Raw genomic sequence first — 15,462 nt, 5'->3', positions numbered from 1 at the left:
ACAACCAACCTGCTTTTTGCTGGTATAACTACCACGTCCTACTCTTTTCTGCATACAAAAGCCTTCCATTTTGTACAACTCCTCAGAGCTCCTTTCTCTCTACTAGGTGGGATGCTGCCTGATTCATGAATCACTAAAAAGAGCCAGTAAAGTAAAATCTTTAAAATGTACTCAGTTGAATTTTGTTTTTTAACACATCAGTGACATCATTTTGTGCATAAAGGTAGAGCCAAGGGGCGCCTGGGTGGCTCAGTCGTTAAGCGTCTGCCTTCGGCTCAGGTCACGGTCCCAGGGTCCTGGGATCGAGCCCCGCATCGGGCTCCCAGCTCAGCGGGAAGCCTGCTTCTCCCTCTCCCACTCCCGCTGCTTGTGTTCCCTCTCTCGCTGTGTCTCTCTCTGTCAAATAAATAAAATCTTAAAAAAAAAAAAAAAGGTAGAGCCAAAAAAGGTTGCTCTAAGGATGATCTAGTTCAAACATCCAATTTGTTGATAAAGAAATGAGTCTCCAGGCAGGAGCAGTAACCTGGATAGAGGGGTAGAGCAACTAAGAGCAGAGGTGGGACTAGTGATGGGCTCCTGACACCCCCAGTTCAGCCTTCTTTTCAATACACACTTTCTCTCAAAAGCAAAACATGTTCCCCACTTTTTAAAAGTTTTGCCAAATCTTGAAACACAGTATTCTGACTCAACCAGTATTACATCTTAAAGAGTGTCCCACCTAATAATTGGTGTGAATTAACCAAATACACAAAATACACACAGAGGCACACAGTTATGTTACGTATAATATCCCTTTAAAAAAAGAAAAGCTCAAAGCAAAAATGAAACAAAAACTTTTATGGGACAAATTATCTTCTGTAAATAAAAAAACACCACTATTTTAAAAAAAAATAGTAATCACCTTCTAGCATAATTTTCCAACACCTCAAAAAAAATCTCTAGATTCACACTGGTGTCAGACAACAGGCTCTCTGAATGCAAATACTATGAAAAAATAAAATAAATAAAAGGCATTCTCCTGACAGCATGGCAGAGGGAAGAAGATGAAAGGAAATGCCATGGGAAGATGCGGAGCCAGGCCCAGGAAGAAGGCACTGCCCCATTAACAATGTGACTGACAGACAAGTAGACAAGGGCATGTTTCCGGAGAAGAGACTTGTAAATAAATCAGTAATGGTCCCAGCTGCCAGGGCATGTGGATGGGTACCCCCACCAGCTCCATGCCTGATCCAGGAAACTATTTAATCCCAGAAATTTACAAATATTCTAACCTCTGCTTGATTTCCAGCTTGGGAAAATAAAGAACACCAGAAATCAAAATGTCCCCAATCTTGACAAGAATGGACATCAAAAATGAGGAGATCGAGAATTAAAATAAAATATAAATGTAGTTAGTTCTGTCCCAAAGTAAAAAAGGCCAGTTCTTTACAGCATAGAAAGCCTCATCCTCAAGATTTGAATTCCCAAGACTCATAAGAATCATGAGTTTATCAATCTGCTTATTAGCAGCTTTCACAGAAATGAGATTCATTAGAAAGAATCAGTGAAGTGGCCATTTACTTTCTCATTCAACCTAGATGCTGTCTTTGTTGCTTCACCAAACCTCCTCATTTACATCCCCACCATACAGGAATGATGATTAAAATGTCAGCCCAAGTTCCAATAACTAATACATGGCAGAAACAAATATATTTATATGCTTCCTAGAAAGATCAATAGTAGCTGGTGCTAGCCTGCCAAATGCAGATGTGCAAACTTTCTATCCAATACATAAATCAAACACAAGGCATATGGTGTATTTTAAAGACTGCTGATGTTATAGTGATTTTAAATTACTCAGGTTCTGGAATAAACTATGTAGATGTTGACTAATGTGGCAATATATTCTGGATCTTTCCATGTTAATTTAAGTTTATAAAATGTAATGGCATTAACAAAAAGGTCTTAGAAATTAAGAAGAGAGAATACAAACCCATTTGAAATCAAGGGGTATGTTTCTATAATCAGTTGTTTGGTAGTTTGGGCATATTCATTACAAAATGGTTGCACTAACTGTGGTAAGTTAGAATGCTGTAAGGAGACTATTTTTTGGTCTCCTTAAAGTGAATCTAATAAAAAAGAATGAAATGACAAATGAAATGAAGGAGCATAAAAATCAGGTAGGACAGCAGGATGGTTTGGATCATCAAACGAGCAGCGGCTAAATCAGAAATGGCCCTGATGGACCAAGAACCATTTAAGTTTTCAAGCTGCTGGCCACAGAAATCAGCAATTACGCAAAAACTAGTGTTATTCAGAGTTAAGTCAGACAGAGCACTGAACTGGAAACCACAGATTTGAGCTGAACTTCTCAGTCAAATCATGGGCTGGCACCTTCCTACCTTTCAAGGACATGGTAAAAGTGAGATGAGAGGCATATGCTGGTATGAAAAGTGCTTTGTAAATTGCCAGATTAGGGGCGCCTGGATGGCTCAGTTGGTTAAGTGTCTGCCTTTGGCTCAGGTCATGATCCAGGGTCCTGGGATCGAGTCCCACACTGGGCTCCTGGCTCAGCGGGGAGCCTGCCTCTCCCTCTGACCCTCTTCCCTCTCATGCTGCTTTTCTCTCTTTCTCAAGTAAATAAATAAATAAAATCTTTAAAAATAAATACGTACATAAATAAATTGCCAGATTATCTGTAAGTATCAGGGATTATCATTATCATCATCATCACCCTCATCACCACCACCATCAACATCATTACCAACACTTCATCATCCTGAAGCTCAAGTCACTTTCTACTACATTTTAGTCAATGTTGAAAAAACAATGATCTGAGCAGTCAAGTGATCTAGGTACAAGAAGAGATTTCAAAATGGTGTCACTGAAGACAACAGGTTAAAAAATTAAACCTGCACAGTGACTTTTATAACTGTTTAAGAAGTGTTGGCTGAACATTTCAGTTCACAGACAGTTGCTCTGAACGTTGGATTTCCTTCCAACGACCCCAGTCATTTTGACCACAGAACACACAACTTCATAAGAACATGAGAACATAGCTGCTGTGACACACAGGAGTTCCTCTGTTGTAGTGGAACCAAGAGGAAATAAAAATCTAGTTCCTGATCTCTTCTCAGGTGGCCAGAGTATGTTGTGCATGAAATAAATCGTGTTGGCAAAGACTGAGGGAAACAACCAATCTCAGGCCCATTGTGTGAGGTGATCAATCAAGACTAGTCACAAGTACATATCCAGGAGCAAGATGCTTCAACAGCATGGAAAATATTTCTCAGTGTGAGGTTCTGGGAGTTTTTGGTGGGGCAGAAGTAAGGGATGCAGGCAGAGGAAAGAAGAAAGTCTAATGTCTCACGATGCAGAATAGGTTTCTCTGAGATCCTTCCACCACTTCATTAAAATGTGGGTATGTTGAGATATGTTTTTCATATGGTCGGTGGAGAGCTGTTGTTCCTACCAAGTATAAATAATCGCATACCCATTCATTCATTCATTCATTCAATATCTTTTCATTCACGAATGCCTAGCAGGAGTCAGGTATTGTGTTAGATGCTGGGGATACAACTGTCAACATGAAGACATGAGCCTTTGACATGAACCCAGCTTTATGGATCTTATATTCTAGTAAAAAAAAGCAACAAAGAAAAATAACCAAATAAGTACACAAAACAATGACTTGTGGTGATAATAAAAATGATGTGATAAAGGCTATGAAAAAATGGGGTGCTGCAGTAAAGATTACAAAGAACTGGGGAACTACTTTTTATTTATTTATTTATTTATATATTTTTTAAAGATTTTTATTTATTTATTTGACACAGAGAGACAGCAAAAGAGGGAACACAAGCAGGGGGAGTGGGAGAGGGAGAAGCAAGCTTCCCGCTGAGCAGGGAGCCCAATGCAGGGCTCAATCCCAGGACCCTGGGATCATGACCTGAGCTGAAGGCAGACGCTTAACGACTGAGCCACCCAGGCACCCCTATTTATTTTTATAAAGGTTTTATTTATTTCTTTGAGAGACAGAGAGAGCATAAGCAGGGGGAGGGGCAGAGGAAGAGGGAGAGAAACAAGCAGACTCCCTGCCAAGAGGGGAGCCTGACGGGGGGCTCAATCCCAGGACTCTGAGATCATGACCTGAGCTGAAGTCAGATGCTTAACCGACTGAGCCACCCAGGTGTCCCTGGGGGACTACTTTATTTTTATTTATTTTTTTTAAGATTTTATTTATTTAACATAGAGAGAGAGAAAAAGTCGGGGACTACTTTAAATAAGTATCAGAGAAGCCCTCTCATAGGAGGAGACTTGAATGAGATTGAACCAGCCAAGTGAATAGCTGGGGAAAGAGCATTCCAAGGAGCGGGAACAGGAAGTGCAAAGGCCCTGAGACAGCCAGGGCTTGGAGCACTAAAGCCACTCCAGAAAAGCAGCCAGGTGGCTAGAGCATAGTGATGAGGGGAGAGGATGTGAGATGAGGTTGGAAGAGTGGCCAAGAGCCACATTTTGCATGCACACTGCACAGGCCAGGTTCAAAAGACTAAGTATAGAGATTTAAAAATATTAATGGTTTTTTAAAAGTACAATGCGATTTACATTTAAAAGCATCACTCTGACTGCACATGTATAGCACAATATATAAACACAATATTTATTCTATAGAGGCTACCATTTGGCGGAAATAGAAGGCATTTCAAATAAATTTCCAAATATTTAAGTAAAAATGATCTTAAAGAGTAGACATTTACAAAGCCCCCAAAAGCCACCTGAAGACTGGAAAATTAAACAATGGATTCTGGGTTAAAAAAAGAAAAATCATAGAACATAGATTTTCTGTTAGGGTGCTACATACCTACATAGAAAGAAAGAAACCTACATACCTCCTCGTTGCACCAACAATGTGACCTCACTTCCCTTTGGACATTCGATCAGCATATCCACGACCTGGTTGTGGGTCAGAGCCTGCACGTTCTTCTTATTAACTTCCACTATCAGATCCCCTTCTTTCAGGCCGCGGCACCTCGGACTGTCCACAATCTGCTTCACTCTTTGGCCACCACCACCAGGACTGTCTGCAATAGTAAAGCCAAAGCCCATTGGCCCTTTGACTATATGAACAGTTATGAGTTCTGGCTGAGTGGCTATGGAGGAAGCCAAAGAGACAGTGTCATTGGGGTAACCATGGGAACCATCTGACGCCACATCAGCAGGGCTGCTGGGCCTGGCATCCTTGGTGCCATTGACTTTGCCTGTTTTACTGCTGTGACTAGCTGGCGAATCATAGGTCTCTTGCCCATTCACAATAATTGGTTCTTTATCCAAAATGGCCACCGAGGTCACTAAACTTGTATTGGGGTCATCTGGGTCAAAAGGCAACGGGTAACCTCGGCAGAGCTCAAGATCCACACTGGCACCGATGGGAATGGACTGGAAGATTTTCACAACTTGGGCATGCGTATGTCCCAAAACACAGGTGTCGTTCACGCTGACAATGACATCTCCTGCAAAAGAGAAGAGTTTGGGGGTTAAAAAAAAAAAAAAAGGTAGCCAAAAAAAGTTCTATCAACATTATGAGGTCCTACCAACAGGAAGCTGAACGGAAACTGGATTTGGGGGTGGTATCACAGGGCACAAAGAGACTGCTTCTATTACTTCTTTTAACTGCTAATAAGGCGTTCTTGTAGCATCTCGTGTCTTCCATGCTAATGAGAATCTAATGATCATTGAAAGAACACTGTGGTTTCTTCTAAAAAATATTCTTACCCCAGAAATCCATGGAAGTTTAGAATTCTTCTACTCAGACAGATCTAAATTTTTGGTAAATTGACCGCTCTACTGTACCCCAAAGTTCAAGTGGTTTCAGAGTTCTGTATCTCAACCAGGGAATGCATCTCTGTAGTGGAGGGATCCTGCTGACTCAAGAGTTTTTCAAAACCATTTATAAAGCCATGCAATTATGATGCTGTTTGTTCTCGTTCAGGTGCGGGATGGCAGTCTCATCACACAGGAAATGCGAGGGCCATGTGGCATCTCTACCTGTTTCCATCTTGCCATCCAGCGCGGCAGGACCATCCAGGACCAGGCTCTTGATCTGCAGAAACTCGTCAGGTTCATCCCCTCCAACGACTGTGAAGCCAAAGCCACGGCTGCTTTTCCGCAGCTTCGTGTGAATGAACTTGCCTTTCAACTCAGAAGGGTTTCGTGTAAAAAAGGGTTTGCCTGGATGAAAACAAGAAGAGTATAAGCAATGTCACTATGAGTGAAAAGATGAGTTAAATAAGAAATGACACAACTTATGGATAACTCTCCGAGCTCCTGTGCTTCAGGTGTCTTAGGAAAGTCCTCTCTTGATTGCAGTAATAAGGGGGATCCCAGACCCCTCTGTTTAAGAAGGGGGATATGGTACCTAGAGTGTTTCAGCATGAATATCCAAAGGAAAATAGAGGAGTAAAATGGAACCGGTGTCCATCATCTGAAACACTTCTTGGTTTCAGTTCATGTAGTCTGACAGCAATTGAGCTGCCACGAAGTATTCACAGAAGATGAAGCGGGTGTTTGCTTTGTGTCTTCCGTTTTGCTATAGTTTCTATTTTGCGGTACAACTTCCAATGTGTTGCCTTGGGCATGGCTTCTACTTGTGAAACCAATACAGCAAAAACTTTTGTTTCTAATCAAAAAGAAAACACATTCTGAAAATACATAGAAAATACTAGGAAACATATGGTCACAAAGAATAATTTGATAAAAACGTAGAATCACTACTTTCAAAATTAGAAGAGTTATTACTTTGAATTGAATTCTAAATTTAAGTCATTTTTCCTATTAATTTTCATCCTTTCACAATTTGTAAAATAGCCCAGACATGTCCACTACTAAAATTTATTGTTTAAAAAAGTTGAGGACATGTGGCTTAGAATTTTTTTTTTAATCCCAAACATCTAAACTAAATGAATTAGTTACTAACTACAGCATACAGCTCCAAATTCAGTTGTCTTATCTAAAATAAATTAATAGCTATACAGCTAAATAACTTCCAAACACGCTACCTAAGGTTTTAGTGAGTTTTCCCGATGATATGCACAATAACATTTCGTACACAAACCAAGTTTTGTTAGGCATTTCTCTGTAATTGAGAAACTTACTGGAATTTCTCTGGATATCTCAAACAGTGGACATAATTTCATGTTTAGACTTTTTAAACTCTCCTAATTATACTTCCTATCTCCTGCTCTCTGCCTGCCATAGACTCCCCACCTGCCCTATTTCTTTTCTATCAAAAGTGTTATCCAAACAAAAACAAAACACCCAGGAGAAAAAGTCTCCATATACCCCTGCACCAGAGCCTGGCACCCAGGAAAGAAAGTTATTTTTGGTTAACTATAGCGAAAAGCCTTTTTTCAAAAGGTCTCTGGGCACACATACAATTTTTAATTGCATATTTCAAAAGTTTCCTGCTCTTAAAAAGGCTCTTTTAAATTGCTCAGAGTCATAGTTCTGTTCACGAACCTCCCCCTCACTAGGGCAGTCCCAAGGCTGGTTGGGAGCTTGACAAACTACAGCCCTGTCACTGTGGCTAAAGAAAGGCAAGACTCTGGAGCATTCACCATGCAAGGCTGTCCGCCAACACATCAGAAAGGTGGGCCAGGTGCACTCGGGGCTTGTACAGAGACAGCTGCCATGGCAATTATCCGATGGAAAATTGAGGACGGGGATGTGTGTGAATAGCCTACATCCTTAAGGCAGGGGCAGCTAGGGAGTTTGGAGAGCGTGAAGGGAAACACATTTTAGCTATGCAGACACACCTTCTCAGTGAGGCTTACTTCCTCTGGCCATCTTATTAAAAATTCTAATATCTCCTCCAACATTCCCCATCCCCCTTTCTTGCTTTATCTCTGTCCTTAGCATTTATCACCATCCCACACAGTAGACATTGTACGTATCGGTTTGGTGATGTGTCTCATTCTCGCCCATCCCCGTGCACAAAGGGTACTGTAGGTGAACACACGCACAACACGGCAATGTGAGCTCCAGAGCATTTCTGCTTGTATACCCCGCATGTAGAATACTGCCCGATTCATTTCATGTGCTCCACACATTTGCGCTGAATCAATGAATGAATGAACAACAGCACAAAGAAAGGAGATGTAACGCGTCTTTGAGAAGGCGGGAAGAGGTGGTGGGGTGTTTAAGCTTCTCACCCTTATTATAGGTTAAGTTAAAAAATGTGAAGAAAATGTGCCTGGCAGTTTAACTGAATGAATTTTTTTTTAAAGCCATTAGCATATTTTGAACTTAGAATGTTTTCAACTTAACAGAGACACGAGCAGAGCTCTGAAATGACACCGGTGACTTGCTTTTTCGATGCGTAACTAGGGAGGGAAGATCACAGGGTTTCACATTCATGCACATTTTATTACGTGTTAGGTATGAGTGGGTCATCAGTTAATGGAGCTTTGGGAGAGAAGAGCTTTTCTCCCCACAAGCAGTGGCATCTGGAGCTCTCTGCTGCATCCCTGTGGTACAAGTCATTTTCTCCGAGAGTCTCGTCTGCGGGCCAGTCGCCAGTTGTATGATCTCATTATGTCCGAGAATCACCTCAGCAGCTCTTTTTTTTAAAGGTCCTCATGTGTAGGTCCTATTCTAGACTCAATCAGGATCTTTGGGGTCTTGGCCTAAAATTCTGCTCTCGGACGACCCTTAGGAGCTGGCTTCCCAGCCAGGGTGGCACTGTTCTGGGCACCAGTGTTTGAATACCCTGGACCCACGATAACGTCCAGCAGCACGTCTGTGACAAAGACACTCCACAGGTGCTCTGTCCGATACGACAGTCAGTAGTCATGCGGAACTCTTGAGCCCTTGAAATGTGGCTAGTGGAACTGAGGAACTGAATTTGTAGTTTTTATTTTTTTAATTTTTAATTTTTTAAATTTATTTATTTGATAGAGAGCGAGCGAGCGAGCACACAAGCAGGGGGAGTGGGAGAGGGAGAAGCAGGCTCCCCGCAGAGCAGGGAGCCCGATGCCGGGACTCGATCCCAGGACCCCGGGATCATGACCAGAGCCGAAGGCAGATGCTTAACCGACTGAGCCACGAAGGTGCCCCTGAAGGTGTCATTTTTTTTACTGTAATGGATTTAAATGGCAACATGTAGCCAGTGACATCTAACTGGGTGGCACAGTTTAGACTATGTAGGGAGTTATACCCCCCCCACAAAAAGACAAAAAAACAAACGAACAAAAAAGGTTTTAGCCAGAAGTGTGACTGTTGCTAGTAACAATGAGGGATTCCAACTGGGTGCTCTACCACTCACTGGCTGTGTGGCCTTGGGCAAATCTCTAGAGCTCTCTCTGCCTGAGTGTTGCACATGTAAATGGAGGTAATGGTGGTACCAACCTCATGATTTAGGAGACTCGTAAGGAACACCCGTGGCAGATAATATAGGTAAAGTGCTTGGGTGGGGTGCCCGGTACATAATGACAGCCCAATAAATGGGCATTGTTATTTCGGAATATGGTGGTGGTAGAGTGGGTGCAATGGAGGGATGGCTATAGAAATCTCTCTCTAAGCACCAACTGGAATTGGAGAGTTTTCCTAGGAGCAACTCTCTTGAACATGATCACTTGCTGGAATTGGAAATACACTCCTGATCACAGGAAAAGTTTCACTGAATGGTGAACTTAGCAAAATTCATACCCAACAGTCTAACCAAGTTCGCCACACGACTTCTTCCCGAGAGTAGGACTCTTCACGGGCAGGCAGGGAAAGGAGACAGCATGAGGTGGCAAAAGGAATTTTATATTTAAAAAGTGCCGAGGAGGCCACAATCATGCTGCCATTAACGTTATTAGCTGCTGTGTTCTATCTTTATTAAAACCATTAGCATCATAAAAATGTGTACCTAAGCCAGGAGATATTATTTTACATAAATTGGTATTATTACCAATCTCTTGACATGATCGGTTAGCAAGGAAACAACTTCCTTCTCATGAAAATAATAATGGAGGGATGAAAATTAGAGAAAAGAGTTTTTCTACTTATCTTTTCATATCTAACATGACGATACCTCTTTAAAAATGCACAGAGAACGAAGACGAACTTTAGTCTTTTTAATGGGTCTGTACCACAAACCTTCCCCAACTCTATCAAATATAATGCTTGTTCTATTTTTCTTATTTAAAAGAAAAAAATAAGCAAACAAACAAAAAAAACCCTCCCGAATCTTCTCTATCATTTAAGAGTAATGAGGCCTGAAAGTAGCAAGATTCTGGAGATACCAATTTTCAAAAATGAACCTCTCTAGGAGGGCTCCTACTATTTGTGAATGTAAATGAGTGAGACCCAATGAAACATTATAAAAGAAGCATAAATGCCAAAGTACAGCAAGAATAGCAGATGAGCATTTAGAATAGAATAACATCAAATGATTTCATATCTAAAAGAAAATCTTCGTCGAAAGCAAATAGGTTGACTAGGATCTTGAAATATCTCATGCTGACTTTTTGATTTATCTTATTTTAGCCCAATACTAAATATCTGTAGTCTCTAAATTAGTGATTTACAACTCTGGGATTACCCCCCCGCCCCCCGGGGCACTGGGCAATGACTGGGGACATTTTTAGTTGTCACGACAGGGGGAGGGGTGCTACTGGCCAGGGATGCTGCGAAATATCTTACAATGCACAGGACAGGCCCACACACGACAAAGAAGTATCTGGCCCAAAATGTCAACTGTGCTGAGGCTGAGAAACCCTAACAGCAATTAGTCATCATTTCCATAGCATTACAATTAGCTGCAGAAATTTACACAAAAAAAGTTTTCCATTTTCTCGACAAGTTTGATTAACAATACATTTAGAATTTCTGACCTCATGGTTTTCACTATCAAAGGAATGACTTGGGAGCTACGAGTTCCTTAAAAAAAAAAAAAAAAAAATTAAATTTTTGAGCTAAATACCTAGCCATTATAAAAGCACTTTACCCTGAAGTGGAGCTTCTCTGGCTGGCTCCGGATTGCTTGGAGGATGGTTTGGAATAACAGGAGGCACAAGCGATGAATGATCTTCTGTCCATTCTAAAAGAAAAAGAAACAATTTACTGTTTTTCCTTCAAGGTGCTAGTCAACTCACTCAGGATTCATCTTCTGAATTACACAACTACCCAAACCAGTAAAACCAGGCACAGAGAGCTTAGATTAAAAACAAAAACAAAAACCACTCATATCTGACCCCACCCTTTGTTAAGGACATCAAGATTCTCTCTCTCTCTGTGTCTCTTGTGTGTGTATCTGTCTGTTTCTCTCTCCTAAGGCTGCTGATTGTCTGTCTCTCTCCTAAGAACTTCGACTGTCTGTCTCTCTCTCCTAAGACCTTCGAGGAAAGAGATACTGTGATATGAACAATAAAAACTTCAGTTCTCTCTGGCGGGAGAGTCCAAAGTGAGACCAAGTAAAAAATATCAGGGAAGATATACAATCAACTGATGCTGGCCCAATAAGGGAAAAACCTCTAATGCAATTGAGATATGGGCTGAGCTGCGGAAGCCTGCTCATCTGAGGTGGTAAAGGTGATTTTAGCAGTTGGCTGAAGTGCTATCCCCTACCGTCTCTCGAACCCAAACGGGACCCATCACCAACACTCCTGTGTCCTAACTGCACTCCTACTCACCTCGGAGGCCCAGAAATAACTCACTGTGAGTGACCCTTGAGATGTACACAGTCACTTTCCAGCTAAGCGAATATATTCAACTATACACTCCCAATCCCCAAGCAGCACTTTCTAACACCACAAAGTTTCACCAGCTCAGAAAAAAAACAGTTTAAGACCTTTTTTTAAATAGAAAAGAGATGAAGGTCGAAAGGAGAACTTTTCGATAGGTGCACACACACACACACACACAGAGATACACACGTACATACTCTATCTGAAATACAGTCTAGGGGGTGCCTGGCTGGCTCAGTTGGTAGAGCATGTAACTCTTGATCTCGGAATCATGAGTTCTAGCCCCATGTTGGGCGTAGAACTTACTTAAAAAACAAACAAAACAAAAAAACACAGCAGTAAAATACAGTCTATGGCAGTGGTCGGCCACCTGTGGCTTAGAGGCCGAATTGGCCCTCACATCTATTTGTATACAACTTTCGAGCCAAGGATGGTTTTTCTATTTTTAAATGGTTGAAAAAAAATTAAAATGGGAAATACTTTGTAACACATGAAAATTACATGAAGTTCAAATTTCAGTGTTCATATCTAATGTTTTATTGGAACACAGTGCAACTATTCATTTGCAGATTGTGTGTAGGTGCTTTCATACTTTAAGGGCAGAGATGAACAGTTGTAACAGAGACTATATGAACAGCAAAGCCTAAAATATCCACTAGCTGGCCATTTATAGAAAAGATTTACCAACTTCTACTCTATGGTTTATATTTATTATATCCAATATTATAATAAGAAAAGTATTATATTTGATTTTCATGTATTTGCTATTTACACATTATATATTGAGGGGTTATTAAGCCTATCATTTTAAAAGGTTGCAATGAAAAACTAAAAAACTCTATTAATAAATAGATGACTGTTAATGATCAGATCTATTAACAAAAAGATGGCTAAATGAAGTGGAGAGATCCATAAAATGGAAAATTATGCAGCCCTTAAAAATTAGAGGGTAAATCTGTATTAACCAGCTTTGAACTAAGTATAAGAAATAAACTTAAATGGGAAAATGAGGTCACAAAGCTAATACATACGTGTGTGTATATATATATGTGTGTGTGTGCATGCATACATATAAGTTATGATCTGATTTTTGTTAAAATATGCATTTATGCACAATCCTAGATAGATTCTGCCCAGTGTTTATCATTGAGAATGGGATGGGAGCCAGCAGGGGAGAACTTAATATTCTCCATTCTTGAACTGTTTGTATGTTTGTAAAGAGCATGAATTAACTTACAGTTTTTAAAAAGCGTTCCAAATTACCAGCTTTTTCTGATTCCTACATGTCACGTTCCTAAAATTAGAAGTTCGTTTCATACACAGGAACTCCTCTGAAAGTGCTCAGAGCAGTTTGGATTTAGATACCAGGTGGTATTATAAACATGCTGGGGCAACACAAAGTTCTCCAGTTTGGCAACAGCCTATTTCTACATCAAAGTGGAGAGTGGGGGGGTGGGGGTGGGGAGGCTTGGGATTGCACACCATCCCCCCCCACCCCCCCAGCTGTCTGAGTTCTGGGCAGGGAGCTCCAGCAGAAGCTCTGTCATCCACCCCCCTGCAGGACAGCAGGTCTGCCTGCCACAAGGCGGGAGGACGCGAACACAGAGGCCGGGTCTGACCACACGGGGGTGTCAGCGCCCAGGCTTTGCCCCAAGCTCCTCTGCCCACACATCCGGGGAAAGAAAGCCAACCTTCGGGCTGCGGCTGCTGCTCAAGCTGCTTCTTCCGTTTGGCTTCTAGAACTGGATTCTCATATTGTGTCTTCCTGTTGATGTGGCTGGAGCAGGAGACAGACAGTATTCGGTTAGGAAACATTTCCTCGCCCAAGCAAAATGCCAGTCTGGCCAAGGCCCTGGATTGGAACCAAGCAAAGCAGGTGGTCTGCGACACTGACCATCCCGTGTCGACGTGTGCAGTCAGGATGAGGAAAAAGACATGAACACCTTCCACATCCTGACTGCTTAGATGCTACCAGTTTTTCATGTATTTTATTTAAAAATCTTCAGTAAAGGCCAGGAGGTAGGTCCCACTTTTATTCACATTTTTCTGGTAAGGAAAGTAAATTTCTGAGCAGTTAATGACTCACCTAACGTAACATAGCTAGTAAACAAGAAAGAGGCATGTAAGCTCAGGTCTGCCTGCTTTCAAATCCCAGGATTTTAACCACTGACTTTTCCAAATGTCCAAGGAAGCACCCTACAGGGAGAGGTGCTTTAATTCAACAGAGAGTAGATTGTTAGAATGATAAAAAAAAAAAAATGAGATTAAAGCGGAGATACAATGTTGTGTGTAACACACAATGCCAGAGCGCTATGTGACTTCCTACCGCAGTTCACAGGGGCAGAAGCACTCACCCGAAGTTCAAAGAAGGGCTCTACCAACATCTGTCAACTATTTTGATCAACTGACATGGAGCCAGGATTAAAAGTCTAAGCCTTAGGCAAAAAAACTCCAAATGCAGCAAACCTAAGCAAATGTGATGTGTCCAAAGTGACAGAGACCCAGATACTTCAGATGGCTCCAGAACTAATAAGGCCACGGCCAAACAAAAATGCACACACACACATGTCCATATGAATACATGTACATACATGGTTTTTTTGCCATGACCTTAGTGTATATACACATGTATTACACAAATATATACACACAAGCATACATACGTTCTTTCTTTTTTCCACCAAAATCATACTTCATTAGAGGTTCGGGAGCATACCTATTATGTGGTTACAGTATTCAGAACTCAAAATATTTCTTAAAGACAGGCTTGTCAAATAGGGTGGAGAGACTAATTAGCTCTCATTCCTAGGACTGGTTGCTTATTTGCTAATTCTTGTAGGCAATTTCATGCTAAGAAACGGTCTACCACAGCAGGCAGGTGGAGCTGCTAAGACACAGGGAGGAGGACCAGATATGAAGGTAACAACTCTCCCCTCAAACCAGGTCTCTTTATCCTATAAAGCTGTTACCGCCTCTTCCCTTTCTCTCTTAATGCACAAATTAGTTGAGGGAGAACTCCAAATGAACCCCGAATATACAGAAACCCCATTAAACATCTGAAAGATGATCTGCAGGGCACACGATGGAATTTTATTTTCTGAGTATCAGAGAAGGAACGGAGCTTGCTTTTCTAAAGTCCCAAATCACCAAATCCTTCTTGTTAGGTCCAGCGGTAGCAATGTGAGTACTGGCCAATGACACTTGCTATATTAAGCTTATAATTTTTTATAATACGATGCTGAGCATTTTACAATTTCCATCATATGCTCTTATTGCCAGGGCATGATGCAGATGACTTTTCATTGCTAGCAGCATGAGGGATAGAAAGCTGGCTAGTTATCTTCATTGCACCAGGTAGGATTATGATGATAGAATATTTATATAGCATTTGTTTCTTTCAAAGGATTTTTTATTAGTTATTTCTCATCTTTCTCGAAGGAAGTGATACAGAGCATTTCTGCTTCAATGTCCAATCTCTCGGGTTTCTTTTCTTTCAGTATCATCCTAACAATAGATGGTTCTAATGAATGGACAAAGTGTGTGGCCAGTGCTAAAATAAGGTACATACTATGGAGGTCATGAGGAGGGCTTAAGAGTCTTAAAAATGGAAAGCAAGAGCTATGTAGATGGTCCTCAGGCAAGGGAGAGGCAAAGAAGCATACAAGGTCTTGCAGCTTGGGCCAGTTCTGAATTACCTTCTTAATCCTGGTGACATTTCATACATTACTATGTGTCTGGCCCTTTTAGAAAGTCTGAA

General features: G+C 41.2%; 1 protein-coding gene across 13 annotated transcripts in view; it reads right to left on the bottom strand.

Annotated features, from left to right (window-relative positions):
- Positions 1–15,462, bottom strand: part of MAGI1 (membrane associated guanylate kinase, WW and PDZ domain containing 1) — a 618,082-nt gene that overhangs the window by 71,966 nt on the left and 530,654 nt on the right. For all 13 annotated transcript variants that reach the window (XM_045862018.3, XM_064594028.1, XM_064594036.1 and 10 more), the window contains 4 exons: positions 13,397–13,482; positions 10,967–11,059; positions 6,025–6,207; positions 4,869–5,489 (listed from right to left, as the gene is read on the bottom strand). In XM_045862018.3, coding sequence (XP_045717974.1) covers positions 4,869–5,489; positions 6,025–6,207; positions 10,967–11,059; positions 13,397–13,482 — 983 coding nt within the window. The remainder of the gene's footprint in view (positions 1–4,868; positions 5,490–6,024; positions 6,208–10,966; positions 11,060–13,396; positions 13,483–15,462) is intronic.

Source organism: Mirounga angustirostris, unplaced genomic scaffold, assembly GCF_029215605.1.
Source record: "Mirounga angustirostris isolate CCGP_5_RB_7025 unplaced genomic scaffold, mMirAng1.0.hap1 SCAF_1, whole genome shotgun sequence".
NCBI classification, from domain to species: Eukaryota; Metazoa; Chordata; class Mammalia; order Carnivora; family Phocidae; genus Mirounga; species Mirounga angustirostris.
This window is presented reverse-complemented; position numbering and strand designations above follow the sequence as displayed.